This window comes from Hyaena hyaena, unplaced genomic scaffold, assembly GCF_003009895.1.
Source record: "Hyaena hyaena isolate Hyena2069 unplaced genomic scaffold, ASM300989v1 scaffold_142, whole genome shotgun sequence".
Lineage (NCBI taxonomy): Eukaryota > Metazoa > Chordata > Mammalia > Carnivora > Hyaenidae > Hyaena > Hyaena hyaena.
In genome coordinates, this window is record NW_024080774.1 from 663975 (window position 1) to 688462 (window position 24488).

The following is a 24488-nucleotide window of genomic DNA, read 5'->3' on the forward strand; positions in this document are numbered from 1 at the left end:
AGGGCTGCAGCTCTGACAAGCCCGGCTGGAAACGTGGCAGCAGCTTGTTAAGCTGAAGCAGGTGACCTCCACCTTCCAGGGCCTTGTAACAAGTCTCCATGGATCTCTGCCCCCTCTTTCCACATCTGCTCTTGACTCCAATGAGGAATAAAAGGTACGCTCTCTCTTGCCGGTCACAAAGCAGCTTTCTGGAAGGCCTTCCCTCGGAGCAAGGGCATAAAGACTGAAAAGGCTCCCCCAACCTCCCCAAACCAGCCTTGAAGAGATGAATTTAGCAGAAACCTTGGGTCCCTCTAGAGAGAGAAACACTTCAGGGTATGGCACGCACCCGGATACCTTTACGAACAGCAGGGGTATCAGGCACACAAGGAAAAAACGCAGCTCACTGCTCAACAAAGGTGAAAAACAGCACTAACACAAAACAAACAAAGCTCCTTTTTATCGAGGAAGAAACTTCTGAAAGCACAGTGATGTGATTCATGTTTCAGGGTGAATTTCCGGCCTGGGTTTTCCTAGGAAAACAATGTGATAGCATCTTTCACATAACTCTTGTGCTTGCCTCCACTCAGCTTAGTTTTTCAATCGCCTGTGAACAAGAAGACACATTTATGTAAAGAAAGCCCAGGGAAAACAATGACAAAATGTGGACTGATTCTGGAATCATAAATTTGGGAAATGTGTATTATAATTCTTTGGTAAGTGGGAGGAAAAATTTACTGACCACTGCCATGAGCTTCCGAACGAAGTTAATGCTCATTAAATAACTGCTCCATCCTTACATAAGTGTCCAGCTGACAGTAATACATGGCGGTGCCTGTTCCTAATAGTTTGTCTGTCGTAATGACACCCTGCATCTTCAGAAATGCCATAGGAACGCCACAGTCAGTTACATACATACATGCATTGACTGACAGAGACATAGGAAATGAGCACGTATTAAACACCGCTAAATCTCAAAGGCTCTGCATATAATCTATTTTCCAGTTGTTCAGATGAAGAGATTCAAGCTTACAGAAGTTAAAAGTGTGTCGCACAGTAGAAAAGACTGTGTGGCCACAGAGTATGTGACTAACTCTAGACTCTGTTTGACTTATCGACCTGTTTTCTTCTCCTTCCTCTAAGAGTAGGGTTACAATTATCTGCATCTTACAGGAAATTCTTAGCTAAGATAGTTTAGGGCTGTGGATTCCTTCTTTATTTAAAATTGCTACCATGATACCTATTCACGTGTGTGTGTGTGTGTGTGTGTGTGTGTGTATTTACAAAAAAAGTTTTTAACAAGACTTCATTCCCTATAAAGTTGATTTCTGTTCACATATGTGTACACATGTGTGTATGTGTGTGTATGTATAATTTATCTATAAAAATTCTTTTTGCCAAGACTTTATTCCCTATAAAGTTAATGCCTGATGCTCTCAAAATTCAAGATTAATCAGGAATAGAAAGGATCTTTACATGAACTAGCACCAAAGGAACCTTCATCCAAAATTTTAATCAGCTATAGGATGATGTTTTAGATTTATGTAGAATAACTAACTTTAGTTGCAAGTATGTGGATATTATTAGGGTTTTTGGTATCAAACAAATACTAAGGAATGAAGGCAAAGATATTGACAGAAAATATGTATGTCTGGGGCGTCTGGGTGGCTCAGTCGGTTAAGCATCCGACTCTTGATATCAGCTCAGGTAATGATCTCACGGTTCATGGGATCGAGCCCCGCATCAGGCTCTGCACTGACAGCACAGAACCTGCTTGGAATTCTCTCTGCCCCTCCCCTGCTTGTTTTCTCTTGGTCTCAAAAATATATAAATAAACATTTAAAAAAAAAGAAAATATATACATGTGCATGCTTTGGAATAGAAGTCTTTTGCCATGGAAAGATAAAAAAGTAGATTCACGTCTTAAACAATTGAATAAGAGCCATGTGATTACTTTCTTTCATACCTTCTCCAGTAAGTCTGGACAGGAAGCCTGTCCGAAGACATCAGCTGAATGTGACCCAGTTATCTGGCCCTGAAGGACCACCTGTACACCTTCAAGGAGAACATCAACTTCTATGGCACTAGGAGGAAAGACCAGCCGTGGCCATAACAAGGCACCATGTCTTAAAGAGTTGCCCTGTGGCCAAGCGGCTGCTTTCTCCGGTAACCAGAAAGGAGACAGAATGCCAAACTCATCGCAAATGCTCATAGCACACATATGTCCCCAGATGTAAGGCTGATTAGAGGGCACAGTAGCAGCTACAGCTCATCGCTTAGAGCAACGTTCACAGACGTACAAGCTCGGAAGAGAGGGTGTTGTGTTTATTGTGAGTGTACTTGTCGACCACCACACGCCTGTACAGAAGTACCACGCACTCCTTGAAAAATGTGGGAAAGCAGCCACGGAACATTCCTATCTTGGCGCACACAAAGGTGACTGCCTGAGAAAACATCAGGAAGACCCCCTCCACCGCTTGCAGGCAGGGCTTGAAGTGCAAGGAGCAGTGCCAGACACGGGTGGACGGTTTGGCCACGCCGTGAGGCGCCTCGCAATCTGGAAATCGCCTAATTTAAATCTGTCGGGAATATGATGAGGCCGCCTCCGGGTGCCTCCTATACACTGTGCATCTGCCACCTATACACTTCATATTCCCTTCCTTCACGTCTGCCATCAGAGCTGCCTCTGAACCCGTTTTGCAAGCACAAACTCAAGATATTCACAATGTGTTTTTGCTGTGCAGAGCCGCGCACAGACATGCACACATGTGCCCATTACAAAATGGTGTCCATCTCACTGTGCTCACGCAGTACCTATGTTATGCTCCTAAGTGTAGCTTCTGAGATCACAGAGGTGAAATTCCATAGCAGCAGGGCCCAGCAGACAGCTGCTGCTGGAGTGAGAGCAGCCACAGGTGCTGACAGAAGGTGCCTGTCAGGCTTCTTTTCTCTCTGAAGGAGCAAGTGTGAAGTCAACCTCTCATGACACAGGAAGAGGGTATTTTTCTCTCCGTGTCTGCCGGTGAGCTTGCCACGTAGCTCTCCTGTTCTCTGGATTTGCAGAAACTTGCCTTGCAGCGGACAAATGCCTTTTATAAGTTCATACTATCAAAATCACAATTTTAGGGGAATAGATGTGATAGTCAATAAAAATGAATTGTGGATGAATGAAAACTTAGATATAGATCTAATTAAAATTTTTTAAAAAATTTTAACGTTTAGTTATTTTGAGGAAGAGAGACAGAGCATAAGCAGGGGAGGGGCAGAGAGAGGGAGACAGAATCTGAAGAAGGCTCCAGGCTCTGAGCTATCAGTACAGAGCCTGATGCAGGGCTTGTACTCAAGAACCACGAGCTCATGACCTAAGCTGAAGTCAGAAGCTTAACTGACTGATCCACTCAGGCACCCCTGATTTTAATGTTTACGTTTTTTCCAAATTGAAGCCATTTAATAGCCCAATGGAACCAATTATAAATTTTTTAATGTTGTTTATTTTTGAGAGGCAGAGAGACACAGAGCACAAGTGGGGGAAGGGGTGAGAGAGAGGGAGAATGGAATTCCAAGCAGGCTCTAGGCTCTGAGCTGTCAGCACAGAGCTCGACACGGGCTCGGACCCACGATACATGAGATCGTGACCTGAGCTGAAGTCGGATGCTTAACCGACTGAGCCAGCCATCTGCCCCACCCAATGGAACCAATTATAACAGGTTATGAAGCCTGCTGGAAGAGGGGCAGTGATTTCAATTCTGGAAGGTTCTATGTCCAGTCAGTTGTGCATCAGTGCTAAAAGGTAGCCAAGAATGGTCTCTAAGTGGTCACCATGTGTTAGTTCACTCAATGAAGATGCAGGCTACATTCTGATGAATCCTATCAATACCACTCATTCTCTGTGTCCAGAAAGCTAGACGGCATTCATCAAATGCATGGGACCATATAATCTGAGCACTGGAAGTGATTCTATGTATCATCTTCTCAAGCTTATTATTATTTATTTTTAAGAAAGAGAAGGTTATAGTGCCCAGATAAATAAAATCCTAAGTTTTATATTTCTCTCCCAGTAAAGCAAAAACTAAAGCATGTGTCTTCATGTGCCTGATTCCTGCTCCATTTTGGACACTCTTCAGCCTGCATCTGTTTACATTTGGGGTAAGTTCTTGTTTTTAAGAAAATTTTTTCGTCTAGACTTGTGAACATCTTATATTCCCACTTAGGCTTGCAGGAAGTTGGCAGTAAAATGTAGGTGTTCCTGATCTGTAAAATACATACACTATTTGCAAAGTCAGTGTGAAGTTTGCCTTGGTAGCAAAAATATGCCAAATTAAATGAGTTATTTATTCATTTAATGAAACAAATACGTGATTCAGTTGTTCTTTTATACTTAGCCAGTGTTGTTGAAGCATAAGATAGATACTTTAGAGCTAAAAATATTGGAAACCATGAGCTTAGACAATCTTCGGACCCATCTTGCCTCTTCACAAACTTTCTGAAAATGTAAGTACTTGCTTTGTTCTCCGTGTGAAAGAGCACTTCACAGAAATGCATCCTACTGGAGGGAATACACTCCCAAAAACCCTCGAATCTTATCCATTCCTGACCTAACTGCCCAGCATTAGACAGTATCTGCTAACAACTGCACTTTTCTGGGGCACCTGGGTGGCTTAGTTGGTTGAGCGTCCAAGTTCAGCTCAGGTCATGATCTCACGGTTCATGGGTTCAAGCCCCGTGTTGGGCTCTGTGCTGACAGCCAGCTCAGAGCCTGAGCCTGCTTCACATTCTGTATCTTCTTCTCTCTCTGACCCTCCCCTGCTCATGCTGTCTCTTTCTCAGAAATAAATAAAACATTAAAAATTTAAAAAAAAAGAAGAAGAAGAACTGCACGTTTCTGTAGCACAACTAAATGCACTGCGATCCTCAGGCATGCTACTGGGGGAAAACAGGGCCTGCGGCTCGCAAGGAGCTCTGCCTACTGTAAGTATACATTCACAAGTTCCATACATGTATATGGTGCCACCTTTCTCGCTCATGCAGGTATTACTGTTGAGGAAAAAGTCCTGGGCACAGGGACCCTCCTCAAGTTCCCAAGAGGAGGGTCCTTTTCCTAAAGCAAAAATATATTTCTGCAAAAATGACAACTCTGTTATTAGGAACAAAGTTCATCTTTTTCAGGAATAATGCAAGAAACACAGTACACTCCATAGAGCTAGGGCTAGGTTAGCACGTATGGCCCTCAGTCTGGCTGTCAGGAAACACAGAGGAGTCGACTCAGGTTCTGGGCATCGACGGTCTTGTGTGTCCCCGTGCGTGCTCTGATCACCCATCACTTTCAGGAAGACGCGAACCACAACAAATGACACCTCACCGCTTCTTTGAGCTGTGGGGCCATGTCTGTGTGTTTCTGTTCTGGGCCAATGCCTCTTCGCAGGCCCTCCCCCTCCAAATGCCTGTGACAGGATTTCTATCTCCCACCTACGGACACGGGTTTCCTGGAGTCTGGAGTTGACTCCTTCGCTGAAATCAAGTGGCCTGTTACTGCCCACGATGCTGAACCTCTTCGTCCACACCGAGCTCTCCTGGCATCCACTCTCCACCTGTGCGCTCTCTGCTGGCCTGTGTCAAATCGCACCCCTGCTGACCCCGTATTATCCCCAAACTGTCTTTTACCGTAAGCACTCAATTCCCTAATGCTGAGGGTATCCCAAGGCTCCGTTTGGTATTCTCTCCAGTTCTCTATGTCCATCCCTCTAGAGAGCTGATCTGCTCTCTTCTTCCCTTCCAACCTCTCTGACATCAAACCCCACCTACGAGCCTGCAGACCCAGCCCTCACCCAGGGCCTGCCCTTACAGTCGGCTTGACGATTCCTTTATCACCTTGAGCACATCGATGACCTTCATCAAATGGAACCATGCCTCTTCCCTGGAATGTGTTTCTTCTTTCCAACCTTCTCTCTGGTCATGTCACAATTCTCCTATGTCACCAGAAAATGGAGAATGTGTGCCTGTCTTTGAAGGCTCTCTTTTTACTTGTGAGTACAAGTCTGCGGCATACCTATTAATCCAACGCAATATGCAGGGTTCTTTGGAATAGCCTTTCAGTTTATTCCTTCCTCTGTTGATCTAACCAGCCGGTCCTTTCCTCCTCGGTACACATGCTCTGTTCCATGCCACCCACCCACACAAAGCTTTAAATACCACGTGCAAGCTCTCTTCCTCCATCGCACCCATACCCCTGGCAGCCTTCCAAGTCTTTCCCTGCAATCTCCTCAATGTATGTTCCAGGCCAATAATAGTTTTCTCTCTATTGTAACACTCATCCTTCACTTTCATGATACGGAAGTTTCTTAACTTGGCATAAAAGCTATTCTTTATGAAGCTGGTCTCTGCCATAGAGCAATTTTCTGCCTAAATGTTTGCCCCATAACACCTGCCCTGAAAATTCTCTGCCTCTGAAGTTACGTAAATATTTCACAGCTCCCTCTTCTACCATGGCAGGGTACTGTTTTAGATTAGGAATGCTCTCCTAACTGCACCCCTGCGGCACTCCCCACCAAACCACTTGCCTACCCACTCTCCACCCTCTCTGTCTTTCTTATCAGAACCACAATGCTGAGGACGACAGTGTGCACTGAAAGTGTTTGTGATTCCAGATTCCCTTACAACCAGAGGTAGCTGGGGGCTGATGGAGGGGGTGGGGGTGGGCGTAGGGAGGCACACTCATGGGTGTGTGCTTCCGATCTTCAATCTTTCCATTGGTTCCCACTGACACCTTAGCCCTAGACTTGCAGCTCCGGAAGCCATCATTAAGAATTCCTAATTCAGAGCAGGAAAGTTCCCAGGATCTAAGTCCCCAAGTCGTTGATCCACACAGCACTCCTGGGCTGCCTATGTCCCAAGTTCTTGTTATGTGAGAAAAAAATAAAATAAAGCTCTGCTCCTCTATGTTGCTACAGCTTTGTTTTGCTGTTGCAGCTGGCAGACTACATATTTTGGTGCTGGAAAACAGTTGTGCATGTTTACTGAATTATACAATTGTAAATTTTATATATTGTATACCCAACCATAAAAACTTATCAAAATCAAAAGTAAAAAGCTGCTAATTAAAGACAATCTTTGTAGAGTCAACTAGGTATTTCTTTAGGCTCAATTTCATCCACTGAGTCCAGAGCATGTTTTTCAAATTCTGTTAGTTCTCCAGCATCTAAGAGCACAGAAACTAATGAATGGTTTCCACTGTGTTAGTCTCCAGCATCTGAGCGTAGAAACTAACGAATGATTTCCATGAAGAGTGAGAGCCATCAAACTGAGCATCTCTCTCGGCGTGGCTATAGAAATGGCAAACTTCTTGGGTGCCTGGGTGGCTCAGTCGGTTAAGTGTCTGACTTCGGCTCAGGTCATGATCTCACGATTCGTGGGTTCAAGCCCTGAGTCGGGTTCTGTGCTGGCAGCTTGGAGCCTGGAGACTGCTTCAGATTCTGTGTCTCCCTCTCTCTCTGACCCTCCCCTGTTCATGCTATCTCTCTCTCTCTCTCAGAAATAAATTTTTAAAGCATTAAAAAAAAGGCAAACTTCTGCCACATTTCATGGGCAAACTCCCACATGCGGCACTGAGTATCATTATCAAGCACTGAAGCTTAAATACTCTGGTTATTTAAATAAATGTTCTTCAAGGAGAATGAGGTAGCAGCGGTCTTTGGGAAGGCCCTGTTGGTAAGGACAGAACAGAAGGAAGGCCTGGGGCTCTTCCCCTTATGTACAATGGCTCCCTCTCAGCAGTCAACAACTGCGGAGTGTAACAGAGTGCGTGAGAGGGATGAAAGACATCCCTCTGGGGCTTCAAGCCCTGAAATGTAGTCCTTCTGCCATCTTTCCAAGGAGAGCTTTTTGTCGGTGAGTGTCATCAGCCATCTTTGAATGAAACCTTTAATCAGTCCAGCTGAGCCTGTGGAATCCTCCCTGTTTACTGATCCATCTGTGATAAAGGCCATCGAGAAAGAGGCACTGTTTGTGTGGAACCTTAGCAGGAAGCCTGGCTCAACCACACACCTGTCACCAGGAGTCTCTGCCAGGGTGAGACCTGCTAGCAATGGTCACAGACTCAATGGGGGCAGCAGCCCATGTCAAGGCTCCAGCAATGGCTTCCCAGCCATCCAGCCAACTTCTGGATGGGGCTCAAAAGTTAGAAGCAAATAGATGAGAGAATGAGATCACGCATGTAAAGCATCGCATTCACGGACTAGACTCTCAAGTCAACATAAACTCATACACACATATTAAACACACACACACACACACACACACACACACACCCCACACACACCCCGATAAGAAACATTCTGGTCTCAACCTGAGAATACTATCAACCCAGAGGGAAATGACACAGAATTATCATAAGCCACAGAGCCTGTACAGTTTATATAACTTCAACTGCATCCTGAATATTTATCTTTGTCAAATAATGTTATACTTGGTTAAAATGGTCCAAGATATGGGACTGTCAGATGCTAAATTTACAACTGGTATGTCAATTGACAAAACCTGAATATCAAATTTAGATGAGATACTGCAATTAGTAAGTTTGTTACCTATGATAACGATATGTATATATTTTATGTATTCCTTAGGAAATGCATGCTGAAACATTTCCAGATAAAGTGGAACGCTGTCTTCCGCTTACTTGGAAGTAGTGGAAGAAAGAAGGAAGAAAAGAAGAAAGAAAAGCAGGCAAAATATTAACAAGTATTCAACGTAGGTGGCATTTATACATTTTCTGTGTATTTAACATTTTTTATAATACTATGAAATTAAAATAGATGACTGACAAAAAAAGACCAAAACAAAACAAAAAAACTCCAAGGGTCCATGATAATAAAGCCAAAAATGAACAAAGACAGGTGTTCAAATAATCAGGTTCTCTTGGCAGAAGGAGAGGTGAAAACTTAAAACCCAAGTTATTTCTGCTTTTTTGCAATGGGTTTGCCGCCAGAACACAGGTGTCGTGAAAACCACCGCTAAACCTAATCCAAAATGGGAAAGGAAAAGACTCATATCAACATCGTCATCATTGGACACGTAGATTTGGGCAAGTCTACCACTACTGGTCATCTGATCTACAAATGTGGTGGGATCGACAAAAGAACTATTGAAAAATTTGAGAAGGAGGCTGCTGAAATGGGAAAGGGCTCCTTTAAGTATGCCTGGGTCTTGGATAAACTGAAAGCCGAACATGAACGTGGTATCACCATTGATATCTCCCTGTGGAAATTCGAGACCAGCAAGTACTATGTGACCATCATTGATGCACCAGGACACAGAAACTTTATCAAAAATATGATTACAGGCACATCTCAGGCTGACTGTGCTGTCCTGATCGTTGCTGCTGGTATTGGCGAATTTGAAGCAGGTATCTCCAAGAATGGACAGACCCGTGAGCATGCCCTTCTGGCTTACACACTGGGTGTAAAATAGCTTATTGTTGGTGTTAACAAAATGGATTCCACTGAGCCACCCTACAGCCAGAAGAGATCCTTCTGGCTTACACACTGGGTGTAAAACAGCTTANAAGAGATCCTTCTGGCTTACACACTGGGTGTAAAACAGCTTATTGTTGGTGTTAACAAAATGGATTCCACTGAGCCACCCTACAGCCAGAAGAGATATGAGGAAATCGTTAAGGAAGTCAGCACCTACATTAAGAAAACTGGCTACAACCCTGACACAGTAGCATTTATGCCAATTTCTGGTTGGAATGGTGACAACATGCTGGAGCCAAGTGCTAACATGCCTTGGTTCAAGGGATGGAAAGTCACCCGTAAAGATGGCAATGCCAGTGGAACCAAACTGCTTGAAGCTCTGGATTGCATTCTGCCACCAACTCGTCCAACTGACAAGCCCTTGCGTCTGCCTTTCCAGGATGTCTACAAAATTGGTGGTACTGGTACGGTCCCTGTGGGTCGAGTGGAGACTGGTGTTCTCAAGCCTGGCCTGGTGGTCACTTTTGCTCCAGTCAACGTTACAACTGAAGTAAAGTCTGTTGAAATGCACCATGAAGCTTTGAGTGAGGCTCTTCCTGGGTACAATGTGGGCTTCAATGTCAACAACGTATCTGTCAAAGATGTTCGTCGTGGCAATGTGGCTGGTGATAGCAAAAATGACCCACCAATGGAAGCAGCTGGCTTCACAGCTCAAGTGATTATCCTGAACCATCCAGGCCAAATCAGTGCAAGCTATGCACCTGTGCTGGACTGTCACACAGCTCACATCGCCTGCAAGTTTGCTGAGCTGAAGGAGAAGATTGACCGTCGTTCTGGAAAGAAGCTGGAAGATGGTCCCAAGTTCTTGAAATCTGGTGATGCTGCCATCATTGATATGGTTCCTGGCAAGCCCATGTGTGTTGAAAGCTTCTCTGACTATCCTCCTCTGGGCCGCTTTGCTGTTCATGACATGAGACAGACGGTTGCTGTGGGTGTCATCAAAGCAGTGGACAAGAAGGCAGCTGGAGCTGGCAAGGTCACCAAGTCTGCCCAGAAAGCTCAGAAGGCTAAATGAATATTATCCCCAATACCTGAAACCCCAGTCTTAATCAGTGGTGGAAGAACGGTCTCACAACTGTTTGTGTCAATTGGCCATTTAAGTTTAATAGTAAAAGACTGGTTAATGATAACAATGCATCGTAAAACCTTCAGAAGGAAAGGAGAATGCTTTGTGGACCATTTGTTTTTGTGTGTGGCAGTTTTAAGTTATTAGTTTTTAAAATCAGTACTTTTTAATGGAAACAACTTGACCAAAAATCTGTCACAGAATTTTGAGACCCATTAAAAAAAGTTTAATGAGAGGAGAAAAAAAAAAAAAAAGCAAACAAACCCAAGTTATTACTCACAACCATAAATGTAAAATAAGACAATACAGAGTTCCTAATTAATCCTGGATTAATTAACTGGGTAGTAATGAATTAGCTATTACTCATTATCCTTCCAAATAATTTAGTAGACACGTAATTCCCCAGTGCTCCAATGGGCTTTAACCAATTACACGGTGTACAGGTGTGCTATGCATGACTAAGATAAATTCCAAATAGAAGCAGGGAAATTCCTTCTTTCCTCTCAGGAAGAGCTCCTATTTGGAAACATGCGAGCCACAGTTTGCTTTCTTCTTAAAATGTAAGGCATTCTGGGGCGCCTGGGTGGCTCAGTTGGTTAAGCGATCGACTTCGGCTCAGGTCATGATCTCACAGTTCGTGGATTCGAGCCCCACAACCGGCTCTGTGCTGACAGCTAGCTCAGAGCCTGGAGCCTGTTACAGATTCTGTGTCCCCCTCTCTTTCTGATCCTCCTCTGCTCAAGCTGTCTCTCTCTCTCTCTCAGAAATAAATAAAAACATTTTTAAAAATGTAAGGCATTCAAGCCGTGATTAACAAAGGCCCTATCTTGTTTGCACAATGCATCCTATGCCATCTTTCCTCATGTCTAAATGCGCCTGAAATTCAGATTTTCACCCTTCACAAAGGACTTCCGCAGTACTCAGGGGACCAACGTCCAAAAGCCATTTAGCAGATATTAAATCACAAACTTTCTTCATTATGCACGCACTGTGTATAAACTCTACGTCACTGTTTTATAAATTGAGTGTATTTACAAAACTTAAAAATAAATGTGGGGTCTACGCATTGAAACAGAAAAGTAAACTTCTATGCTCTCTCATGCTACATCAGCTACACTCGTCCATCCTATTGGTGAACTCAAATTTGGTTTCCAATGATTCTCCTGCTCTTTTCTAAGTCTCTCCTGATAACTCACAGTCAGGACAGTCGGCGTCCGAGTGGACATGCTTTGTAAGTGTTACTGATGGCTGCGCCTCAGCGTTCAGGGAAGACAGGCAAGCCTAGGAGTGTGACACACGACAGCCAGTCTAACATTCAGATTGCTGACTTCCTACCGAAAGCAAAATAAAACAAAACCCACCGCTGCGGAAGACAAAACACCAGACTTCACAAGGATCTCTACCATTGAGAAGACTTTCTCTTCAAGGATGTAATACACTTTGGAGAAGGAAGGGAAAGGGTGAAGGAGATGAGGAGGGAGAAAGTAAGATTGCTGATGTCACAGCCTTCTCATCAACTGCCTTAGAGCCAATTCATTTACAAAATACAGGAAATTCAGAACATACTGCAGGATGTTTTCTTTAGATTCCCTTTTCTATAATCAGTCCATAAGCCTCATTTCCAAAACTTCATGTAAACCTTGAAAACCTTTAGGTGATTTCCCGTAATTGCAAATGTTTCCTCAACCTACTCTTAAACTTCCAAATAATTGTCTAAGATAATGTCTTTTTCCCAAAAATACTATTTTGCCTTAAGCATAAATTTTCATTTTCTGAAGCTCTGTTCTAAAACTATCCACTTATGTGCTTCTAATTCATTTTTACTTGCATGAAATCGAATTTTATTATTTATTTATTTCTTAAAGTTTATTTTGAGAGAGAGGGAAAGAGTGTGTGTGTGCAAGGAGGGGAGGAGAGGGAGAGGGAGAGGGAGAGGGAGACAGAGAGAGAGAGAGAGAGAGAGAGAGAGAAAATATCCCAAGGAGGCTCCACACTGTCAGCACAGAGCCTGACACAGGGCTTGAACTCATGAACCATGATATCATGACCTGAGCAGAAACAGAGTCAGACGCTTAACTGACTGAGCTACCCAGGCACCCCAAAGTAGAATTTTAAAATATTAGAAATTCCATTATTTCTATCCAAGTATCCTTTTATAAAATCACATTTATCCCAGGAAATCCCAAGAGGAGCCAAAACTTCTGGGAAGTTATTCAAGGCCTTAAATTCTAAGGCATAATCCTTAATCTGACATGTATTTAATTTTTTCCCTAAATTTTACTAACAGAATCTCTATATGCCCATAAACTTTCTCATCAAAGACAATGCATTTTCTAGCTTCCCCTGCAAATAGATGTGGCTGTGTGGCTAAGTTCTGGCCAAGGAGCAGGAAGAATGCTTTACTTCCAGACAACAGGTATGGAGGGAGAGGAGGGGTTGCATCCCACTTCACGTGAGGTTAGGGCCCCAGCAGCCACCATAGCATATGGGGCACTGGGGGCATGGTGGAAAGAAGCCTGCATCGTTGACAACTCTGTGAGGCTACGTATCATCCCGTACAGCCTCCTCCAGACATTCTGTGAGTTACCATGACATTTACTTTTTCCAGGTGCCACGACTGCTAACTATTACATAAAGCGAAATGACACAGAAGCCTTGGGATTGGACAGGGGTCTACACAGGATGTATCTTGGGAAAATCTCACCCTGTTCTTACGACCCACCCACTTCAGGCTCAGAGATATTCTTCCTCCTGATGCTCACAGCCTAACGAAGAGAGACCCCATGCTTTTTTCTGTGCTGGGCACAGGAACCTTCTGTGGGTTTCTCTAAGGCCCTAGATGGTGCCTGCTATGTCCCTTGGGATTTGTCAAGGAAGCAGGGTTCTTACCTATAAGATTTCCTGAGAAGGGGTGTGGTGAGGTTGTGTAGTAGGTCACAAGACTCCCAATTATGAATTTCAGGTCCACAGTGAAAGAAAAAAAATGTTGATACATCACATGGGCTCACAGCTTCCATCAGCTGCAAAAACACAGCAGTTGCTGGAAGGAAAGTGAAGCCGGAAGAAGGAAAACTATAAAAATAAGACCAATAACTCAACAAACAAGGCATCTGGGGGCTATTGAATGCAAAGGCAAATAGTCCTATGCAGCCTGATCTGGCTTGAGGACGACCTCTGTATTATACGCTTAAACACAACGGATGGTTCACGGCAGTGACGTTGGCTCACTGGCCACATAAATTAAAGTCTTCAGCTTCTATTGCAGGATAAAGTGATGGGCGATATATTTTATGGTTTTTTTCCCCTACAAAAATGGATGAATATGCTTTAAAAACCCACATGTCTCAAAAGGCTTCTGTTTTCAATAAGATGTATGCATACGGGAGCCTCAGCCATTCTCCTTCAATACTGAGTGAACCAAGATGGTCCAAGAAGCCTGCTTTCTGTGTGCTGTTTAAAACTTGCAACAGGAAGAGTCTTCCAATGACTTAAAGTATGAATATGCCGGCCTAGGTGCCTCATTTAATTACCAACAAAGAAAAACATGGTATTTGTGTGTATTTACACATCTTCATTTGTGTGCTGCAGGGATATTTTTCAAGATGTCATCTAAAAACTTGAAGTGATGTTATCTGGATGAGAATCTAGTCAGTGACCTCAGTACAAGGGAACAACAATGCTTCTGAGCTGTGGCTGAGAAAGAGGATGGATACTTGGGCAAGTTCTACCTCCTATTCATCATGAATTCATACACGATGACACACTCTCTTTCTACCATCCTGCTTTCCCCAAGAACAGAATCTGTTTCCTGCTTCTGGAGCCACAAACAGATTTCTTGTGTTACCCACACATCTAACTAGCAACAGACCTGGCCCATATACCCTTCACCACTTGGCTAGGAAGCCACAGAGAACATCATTTTATTTCTACTTGCATAGACTCTGGGACAACAGTCCTTACGTGAACGTCTCATGTAGGAAACAAAACTCCCACAACGTCATCAATGGAAATTATTTCCTAGCTGATAAATTGAGTAAAATTATTTCCTACTGTAAATTGAGTAAAACCTTACCACATAGGTATCTGCTGTTGGGGAAACAAGAGCACCAGAAAGCGTAAAGCCACGCCACACACAACAGTCAGAAATAAAAACTTGTTGCAACCAAGTTTACACTGTATTTTAGTTGACTAGAATTTAAATAAAAACTTGGAAAAAAAAGAAAAAGAAAGAAAGAAGGAAAAACTTGTACGGTCAGGAATATGAATCAAAATTTTGCCCTGAAGTGCCACCGGCATCTAACGGATGCATTTAAAATCAATGGCCTCTGGGCTGCCACTGTCTGAAATTAACGTGATTCTTCCCTACCCAAAACCAAAAACAAATTCCAAAGTGAAATGTTATAACAAAACAAGGAAAGGGGGGGGACATCCGTAAAGGACACTGGACACTGCTGATGATCAACAAACCCTTGTGCCAAAACCAACAATCAATCATACGCTGAACTCTCTACTTGAAATATTTTTTGGCAGAATCTGTCTTGCCAGTGTTCATAAAAATGAATAGTAACACTTTTCAAGATTCTTAAATCTCAGAAACACCTTTTATTGAGTGTGACTGTGCGGGCTTATTACATAGGGGCTGGTTTATATTACAGACACTTGGGGCCTTTGGTGCTGATCTCCTATTCACTGAACCAAAGTCTTCTGCTGTAGACTGCAGACTTGCCTGTGTAGGAAAACCCACATTTTTTAAATCATTTCACACCAAACCCTTTAGTTCACCTCGGCATTATATAGTAAATTGCCTGTGTGCTGATGCCTCTGATATGTTCTGGCAGTGCTGAAAAGTTACTCTTCGACTTGAATGCTTACATCCAAGGTGCATGTCTAAAGGATGGTAGAAGGGAGGCATTCTTTCCCCCAAATCTGCGCCACTCCTGGGTTCAGTTATTTAATGTGTATTTAACCAAGGGAAAATACATTTGAAAAACTTCTCCAAATAATCCTATGTCAAACATTACCTGAATCCATTCTGTTCATGGTTTGGATGGCAGGAACTGAGGTAACCAGAATCTGGGTAGTGAAGAACTGCTTATAAAGACCGTTTTGCACATATATTTTTGTTTCTTGTACTTACTGCAACATCACTCTAATTTTCCCATTAAATGCATGTGTGGTGATTACGTATCGATCAGGGCAGATCTCAGAAAGTAGTGCTCATGAACAGCACGGAGGCGATACCACTGTCACTTGTTCTCTATGAACAAACTGTTCAGCTCAGCTCCACATTCCCTTATTTTAGAGAGAGAGTGCATGTAAGTGGGGGAGAGGGGCAGAGGGAAAGGGACAGAGAATCTCAATCAAGCTGCCGCACAGTGTAAAACCAGATGTGGGGTTCGATCCCACAGCCCTGGGATGATGACCTGATCCAAAATCAAGAGTCGGATGCCTAACTGGCTGAGCCACCCAGGCGCACCCCACATTCTGTCATTCAGTTACATAGGTACGTATGTGGCTTTGACAGGAAAGATTTAAATGTTACTACATTCGAGTTCTAGTAAGTTATCCCCCACAACAACTCTAGCTGGGTCATGGGGACTGAAATCAGATCAGAGGCTGGAGGGGCACATGGACGGTGAGCCAACAGCAGTGGGGTAGGGGCTCTGCAGGGGGCTCAGAGGAGAGCGCTCAGACATGCGAAGCTGCATGCAGGTGGCTCAGCACAGGGCTTGGTAGAGACTGAGGTCCAGATGGCGCAACTGACTCACTCACCGCAAACACCCAGGATTTCCCCAGCAGGCTGTTTCCCTGCTGCTTCGGACCAGTTTCCAGAGCAGCCATGGCCTCACACCAACCACCCTTCTTCAGGGTCCCGACCTCCTGCTATCTTGCAGTTTCCCAGCCTCAATGTGCTACGGATTCTCACTGCTACTAATCCCAGGACGTGTCAGAGATCATAAATTATGAACAAGGGACACTGAAATAGAAGGCAGGCAAGAAGGAAAGAGAAAACACAGGAAGAAAACCAGACAAGGAAAGGCAGGAAGAGGAAGGAAGGTTTTCAAGTATGTGAGAGGTATTACTGCATGTGCTGTCATACAGTGAGGGGAAGAAGAAAACGGGCTCAACACTGAAATGCAAAGAAAGAAACAAAGTGCTAGCCATTCAGTGTTTCAAAACCCTATATTCAGTTCATTAGCACGTCAAAATTTTCAGATTAAAAAATAAATGTGTATGCACAAGACTCACAACCCTAAGCCACAGAACTTTCCAGAAATTTCTTTGAGAATCTATTCACTCCAGGGACACCTAGATGTCTCAATTGGTTAGGCATTCCCCTCTTGATCTCAGCTCAGGTCCTGATCTCAGGTTTGTGAGTTCAAGCCTTGCATGGACTCCGCACTAGGCATGAAGCCTACTTAAAAAAAAAAAAAAAAAAAAAAAAAAAAAAAAAACCTATTTAAAAAAAAAGAATCTATTCATACCCTGAAGCCACAGACCTTTCCAGAAATTTCTTTGAGAATCTATACACAGCCCCAAGCCACAGACCTTTCCAGAAATTTATTTAAAAATCTACTTACAAAAAAAAAAAAAAAAAATCTATTCACACCCTGAAGCCACTGACCTTTCCAGAAATTTCTTTGGGATCCACATTAGAAACAAGTCCTAGAACTCCTGACATCTGGAAACAGATTTAAACAAGGCCGTGAGCACTTTCCTGCTCGCAGTCTTGGCAGAGGTCCGATTTCCCACCCCTCAGATGAGCTGGGTTGAAATACTTCTGATGGCACCTTTTAGTCTCCACATTTTCGGAAATAATGGTTTTTACAGGAACCATTTTACGGAAATGCAAAAATGTGTTCCTAGTCAGTATAAGCCCTTGAACTCATGGCTGGAAAATACAAATTTCTTCTGATAGGCATTTTAGTGATTCCAGACAAGGACTACTAACTAACAGGTCACTGTTCTGGATGATAGGGACTTGTGAGCAAGTGCGGCTTAGTGAGTCATGGGTCCTCTGGTCCACGCCATCCTCTCTGACAGTTACCTGGATGAGAACAGAGATGTTCCAAAGGACAAGACTTCAAAAGAATAGTCAATGCGTTAGAAGAGAGAATCTGATCTCAACAGTTAGGAACGAGCTCTTAACACCAACATGGCTTATTTTTTTTTTAATTTTTTTTATTTATTTCTAGGAGAGAGAGAGACAGCGTGAGCAGGGGAGGGTCAGAGAGAGAGCGAGTCACAGACTGAAACAGGCTCCAGGCTCTGAGCCGGCAGTCAGCACAGAGCCCGACGAGGGGCTCGAACCCACGAACCGTGAGATCATGACCTAAGTGAAAGTCGGACGCTTAACCGACTAAGCCACCCAGGTGCCCCAACATGGCTTATTTTTAATGCAAGGACACAAATACTATACTGATGTTGAGAGAAACTCAAAAATAGCAATACAAAGGATAAAGAAGTCTATCCCCAACTCTGCAACACCACAGTATTTTAATACCTTTTTATTTGATTTGCATAGGCGTTATTTTACTCCAATATTATTTTAACGTAATGGTAAAATAAAGCTTCCAATCTATGATTAAAAAAAAAATACATAAATATTAGATATAAAGTAGTATACAAAACTACTTAAAAACTTATTTAGCTGTAAGTTCAATATAAATCAACAGTGTAATTACTGTCTCAAAAGCTAATGGAATTTTTACTTCATTAGTTGGGGCTATGAACATAAAGGGAAATAATAAAGGATAGCCCCCATCCACTCCCCCTCTTTACACTTCCCCAAGGGTGCTCTTCTCAGACCCGAGCCATTTGTGTGGGTGCTGGCAAGCTGGACAGATGTTCCAAGGCCGAATCTAACAGTGACAGCACTGAACCCCTGAGAGGGAAGAGATGGTGCGAAAATGGGGCAAAAACACCTTAAATATCAAAAACTGCTTCATTTGGAAAACTTCACGCTGCTCAGTGTTGCTGGGAAGGATAGTGCAAGAAAGAAGGCAGAGGCACTGAGGACAGAAACGAGGGACTTTAAATCTCTTCAGGGATAAAAGAGGTGGTCTCAGAAGGTAGTGATTTCCTCATTCTTCAGGCAAAGTGTGTTTAGGTTTTTGGTGACAGTATCTATGAATTGAGCAGATGTTTGGATTCAAAAAGCTAAGTCCTTTCCAAGTACATCATTCTGTAATCTTTATTCCTTAGAGACCCAAATTCCCAAAAATCAATAGTAAACTTTTGGTGTGCGTGCTCGCCTTCCATCTTCCGGCCACCTTCCTACTGCAGTCGTGCAGAATGATGACAAGCACTCCATGGGCCATGAGCACCCGTGACTCCCTGCTCATGAACCTCAGTGACTTGCTGCTACAGCTCTCTGAAGGTGCAGACAGGAGAGGGAACTACTTTTACACGTGGACGTGGACATCTGCCCGTCTTCCAATGCACATGACCCGTGCTGAACACGTCATCAGGTGATGAAAAAGAGGTGTGCTACAGGAGAAGAGAATTCTGTTTCACAGCCTGGAAAAACACAAGAGTGCTTCCCAAGTAAATGAAGGGGAAAGCATCTGGCGAATCCAATATTTTCTGATTTTCATTGAAGACTCACTATTCCTTTCTAGTTGGCTTTGCCCTAACCTACTGAAGCCAAAAACAATTAGAACACAAAGAGGGTTTTGAAAACATTTGAACTTAATTCATGGAGTTAAAGGTAAGTGGACGTTATACACTCAGAAGCCAAGCTATGAGTAAGGAGTAAATACAGACCATAAAATGATTCCCTTGAAATTTCCTACTGTAACAACGACCATAAAAATTCCAAGTTTCATGAAGCCAAATGCAATACTAAGCACCTGACTGAAAGGCACCCTATTAAACACATCATAATTTTTATTTTTGTAATGTTGAGGTCAGTTTTGAAAATTTAGAATATTCCCAAACTAATTTACCTCACAAATATTTAAATGAACGCTCATCCAATCTGACAAATTTATGTGTCTTTCCTGTAAGTGTTAACTGAAGATCTTCCCACCTGACAATGGAATAGGAGAGCATGAAACCACATGGGCAGTATGGGTGGGCAGAGGTGGTTGGGTGGCCATTCAAGATGGCAGAGGAGGAGACTATAATCTAGGCAAATGGACAGGAGTACTTGCCTTTATGAGCTGTTCTCATAAAGGTCATGAACTCACAGTTCGTGGGTTCAAGCCCTGCATCGGGTTCTGTGATGACAGCTCGGAGCCCACAGCCTTTTACAGATTCTGTGTCTCCCTCTCTCGCAGCCCTTCCCCCACGCATGTTCTCGGTCTCTGTCTCAGAAATAAACTATTAAAAATTAAAAAAAAAAAAAGAGCTGTTCTCTACACCTCCAGATTACATCCTGATGATGTAAGATGTTAAGAGACTGTGTCTCTAAGCTAGGCATGGAGCTTACTTTGGCAAACACCCTGAATTTGCACGCTAAATTCATCCACATCCTTCTCAGGAGTTCTTTAATAATGCTGGTCTTCCTTCAATCACTTCTGGATTCTCTGATCCTTTACGCTGTCCTCATACATGAAATCTTTTACGGGAGGTTTTTTAATTTTTCAAATTTATTTTATTTATTTTACTGAAGTAGAGTTGATACACAATACTACTCTACAATTCTATATGTCACTCTGAGTTCACCATGCTAAGGATGGTCACCATGTGTCACTATTCCAATATTATTGACTATATTCCCTATGCTGTCCTTTTTATTCCTGTGACGTGGCTTTGTAATGCAGCCAATGATCATTTTGAGCAAAGAAAGGCTGGTAGATATGGCAAATTAATGTAACAGTTAATTCAATTTCCAATAAAAAAAAAAATCACGAAGTGTTTTCTAGAAGTAACACTTGAGAGCAATCACAAGAGTGTCCCGAACCATGATTTGAACAGGGTCAGCGGCTCACCCCAGGCAGCCCTGCAAATACCAGTCAGAATCAGGAAATCGTGTTTCCTAACCACCAGGCTGAGATCTGATGCTGCTGAACAACAAGTTCTTACAAATCCATGAAAGCTTTACTCTGAAAACCTAATTTTCTAAAATGTATTAACTGTTCTAATAGCTACATGAGGATTTATTTGCTATTGTATTTGGGAGATACAGGGAGGCCTGCATGTCTTCCCAAGACTCTAGAAGAAACAGAAATGTATTATAGGCATGTGCTTTCAATCTTCGGAGGATGATATGCAGCTAACACCTCGGCCTGTTCAATTAATGAACTGCCGACGCAGCGGACCCTGATCACCTCCCGGAGCTCTGACGCACCCCAAGGATTCAAGGACCCATGTTCTCCCTGTGATGGTGCTGCAGCGGTGAGCCCCTTTCCCCCCGAAGCATGCCACCCACGCCTGCTGCCTTGCCGCGTCAACGCCACAAAACGCACGCTTCTCCTCCAGCAGCCTGTGCCAGCCGTGCCCAGGTGCTAAGCGCCTTGTTACTCCCATCACGCACCTGCCTGGCATGGCACCCTCGGGCCTGGTCTTCATGCGGGTCTCCCGCGTGTCAGCCCTGCACCGTTAGCACGCCACTCCCACAGGTACTTAGGGGCCCCCGGCCTCTCCGGGTCATATGCCTCTCAGGGGCTCTGCCTAGTAGGGAAAGTTGTTTGGGTGGGACACAAAAAAGGCTTGTTTTGCACCCCTCCCAGCTACCATCACTGGTCAGGTCCACACTTAAGCAAGTGAATGGATTAATCCTCGCAATCATCATATTTGCAGAAGACTGAGTAAGTCGACTTTGTGGGATTCCACGGTGATCTCAAAACTCTACTGAGGCATCCATCTGATCTATAGGAACTCCTCTGAGGGACCACCTTTAGAACAATTGCTCTCAAAACAAAATGCCTTGCTTTTCTTTCTATTTTCAGAATCTAACATAACTCCTGGTAATCTCTTGTAATCAATATGTGGTCTCTCACCTGAACATTTTTAAAAAAAATTTTTATGAAGTTTATTTATTTTTGAGAAAGAGACAGAGCATGAGTACGGGAAGGACAGAGAGAGAGGGAGACACAGAATCCAAAACAGGCTCCGGGCTCTGAGCTGTCCGATGCAGCGCTTGAACCCATGAACCATGAGTTCATGACCTGAGCTTAACCATCTGAGCCACCCAGGCATCCCTCACCTGAACATTTTAATTAATTAATTAAAGAAAGAAGGACAGATGGATAGATGGATGGATGGATGGATGGTCAATTAATCAAGGAAGACCAGACTGGCTGCAGCAACTTTGCCACTGGCCAGGAATTTTTTTTTTTATTTCATTTTCCTCATTTGTTGTTGCCTAGAGATATGATTCTGAATCTTATTTCAAGTTAGTTTCTAAATGCACTTAATTCTATTGAAAACATCTATTTTACCACAAAAATAAATTGCTTAGCTTGAGTTAAATTCAAGATCAGTGAGGTCATCAAAAACTGATTATCTGCAAGGCTAGTGGTCAATCCAACCTTCTACAGCAAATATGTTCTAAAATTTTAAGTGAACAAAGAAAAAGTTTTCTGAAGCAAATATGTAACAAATGTTTGCCAGCAATAAATGTGTTCTACACTCGAGATTATAGGTCAGTGATTTTTGGAACTAGTGAAAACTACTTTCAGTGTTACTGACAAGGTCTCTGCAGTTTTGGTCACACTTTCAACTTTGTGATGATGAAACTCAGAATGAAGACACACTTATCTTTAATTTTTTTTTTAATGTTTTATTTATTTCTAGGAGAGAGAGAGACAGCGTGAGCAGGGGAGGGTCAGAGAGAGAGGGAGTCACAGACTCTGAAACAGGCTCCAGGCTCTGAGCTGGCAGTCAGCACAGAGCCCGATGCGGAGCTCGAACCCGCAAACCGCGAGATCATGACCTAAGCGAAAGTCGGACGCTTAACCGACTAAGTCACCCAGGTGCCCCTCTTTAATTTTTAATAACGCTTGTGTCGCTACTGACCTTCATCATGTCAGTCTGACAAAATGCAAGCACCGTGTACACACAGTCCCTTTTACTTTCAGTTTTCTAATAACCGCTGCCAGAAGCCCAAAGCTACTACTTTGGTAAAAACCAAAGATGAATTAAAATTCATCTACATTAAAAACCAAACATGATTTCAATCTATTTTTATTTTATTTTATTTTTTTAAATGTTTTTTTATTTATTTCTAGGAGACAGAGAGAGACAGCGTGAGCAGGAGAGGGTCAGAGAGAGAGGGAGTCACAGACTGAAACAGGCTCCAGGCTCTGAGCTGGCAGTCAGCACAGAGCCCGACGCGGGGCTGGAACCCACGAACCGCGAGATCATGACCTGAGCGAAAGTCGGACGCTTAACCGACTAAGCCACCCAGGCGCCCCCGAATTCAATCTATTTTTAAATTAAAATTAAAAATAAATTTCAAGAAATACACAGAACACTGTGGGACTTACAATGTTCTGGATCACGTGTAACCCTAAGAGTCAGTGGTTCTGACCCATAAGTTTCCTTAAACAGGCCTCATGTGTAATCAACCTCTGAATCTCCAGCACCCAGCGCTCTCCTACACGTGTACTGGGAGCTCAAAAGTACTCGATAAATTAATACAGAAGTAGGTCTTGTTCCTAATCTCGTTTTTCAGAGAGGACCATAAACAACTCTTCCTACCAGCACCTCCTGGATCAACCCTACATTAACCAGTTCTGGCAAATGCTATGCTCCCACCCAGTGTGGATGCACACACAAGTGGGTGTGTAAATATATGTATGTATGTGTGTGTCTAACCGCTATAGACAGTGGTGCCAGGTCGAATGCACAGATTCTGACACACTCTAGTTTTAGAAACTGAAAACAGTACATTCTTTAAAATACAGACAACACAGGGGCGCCTGGGTGGCTTAGTTGGTTAAGCGTCCGACTTTCGCTTAGGTCACGATCTCGTGGTTCGTGGGTTCGAGCCCCGCGTCGGGCTCTGTGCTGACTGCCAGCTCAGAGCCTGGAGCCTATTTCAGAGTCTGTGTCTCCCTCTCTCTCTGACCCTCCCCTGCTCACACTGTCTCTCTCTCTCCTAGAAATAAATAAAAAATATTTTAAAAAAAATAAAAAAAATAAAATACAGACAACACAGGGGCACCCGAGTGGCACAATCACTTAACCATCAAACTCCTGATTTGGTCCAGGTCATGACGTCACAGTAGTGAGAATGAGCCCCTCATCAGGCTCTGTACACTGAACATGAAGCCTGCTTGGGATTTTTTCTCTGTTTCTCTTTCTGCCCCCTCTCCCCTCATAATAAATAATAAATATTAAAAAAAAAAAAAAGGCAACAGAGACTAATAGAGGCTGGGAAGATGGTGGAGAATGAGGATCTTAAACTCACCTCATCCCACAGATACAACTAGGTAACATGCACATCAGTGTAAATAAGCAGAAAATGATTGACAGCTCACAGAACAAGCATACAACTAAAGGAAGAGAAAAAGCCATGCTGAAGAGCGCAGGGATGACAGGGATGCTGTAGGGAGCATAAGGGACCCTGTTCACACCAACAGACAGATCATCCCAACAGAAAATCAGCAAGGGAAGAGCAGCTCTGAATGGTCCCCTGGACTAGATGGATCTAACAGATGAACTCCAAACAGTCCATCCTAAAGCAGCAGAATACACATCCTTTTCAAGTACAAGTGAACATTCCCCAGAGCAGATCACATATTAGGTTACAAAATAAGTCTCAACAACTTCGAAAGGATCGAAGTCATACCATGCGTCTTTTCTGACCACAACACTATGAAACTAGAAACGAACCACCAGAAAATGCCTGGATGGAGCATAAATACGTGGAGGTTAAATAGCATGCTACTACACGATGAATGTGTCAAACAAGAAACCAAAGAAGTAATCAAAAATTACATGGAGAGAAATTAGAATAAAAAACA

At 43.2% G+C, this 24488-nt stretch overlaps 1 protein-coding gene and 1 long non-coding RNA gene across 2 annotated transcripts in view; one reads left to right on the forward strand and one right to left on the reverse strand.

Moving 5' to 3' along the window:
* Window positions 1-24488, reverse strand: part of LOC120235979 — a 139835-nt gene that overhangs the window by 37684 nt on the left and 77663 nt on the right. The window lies entirely within an intron of this gene.
* LOC120235977 (elongation factor 1-alpha 1-like) lies at window positions 8952-10683 on the forward strand. Its single transcript, XM_039238560.1, has 2 exons — window positions 8952-9408; window positions 9541-10683. Exons 1-2 carry the CDS (start codon window positions 9001-9003, stop codon window positions 10519-10521), a joined length of 1389 nt encoding a protein of 462 aa, XP_039094491.1. The 5' UTR covers window positions 8952-9000; the 3' UTR covers window positions 10522-10683.

Coding starts and splice junctions, on each gene's coding strand:
- LOC120235977 (XM_039238560.1), top strand. CDS start 9,001: ATGGGAAAGGAAAAGACTCATATCAACATCGTCATCATTGGACACGTA.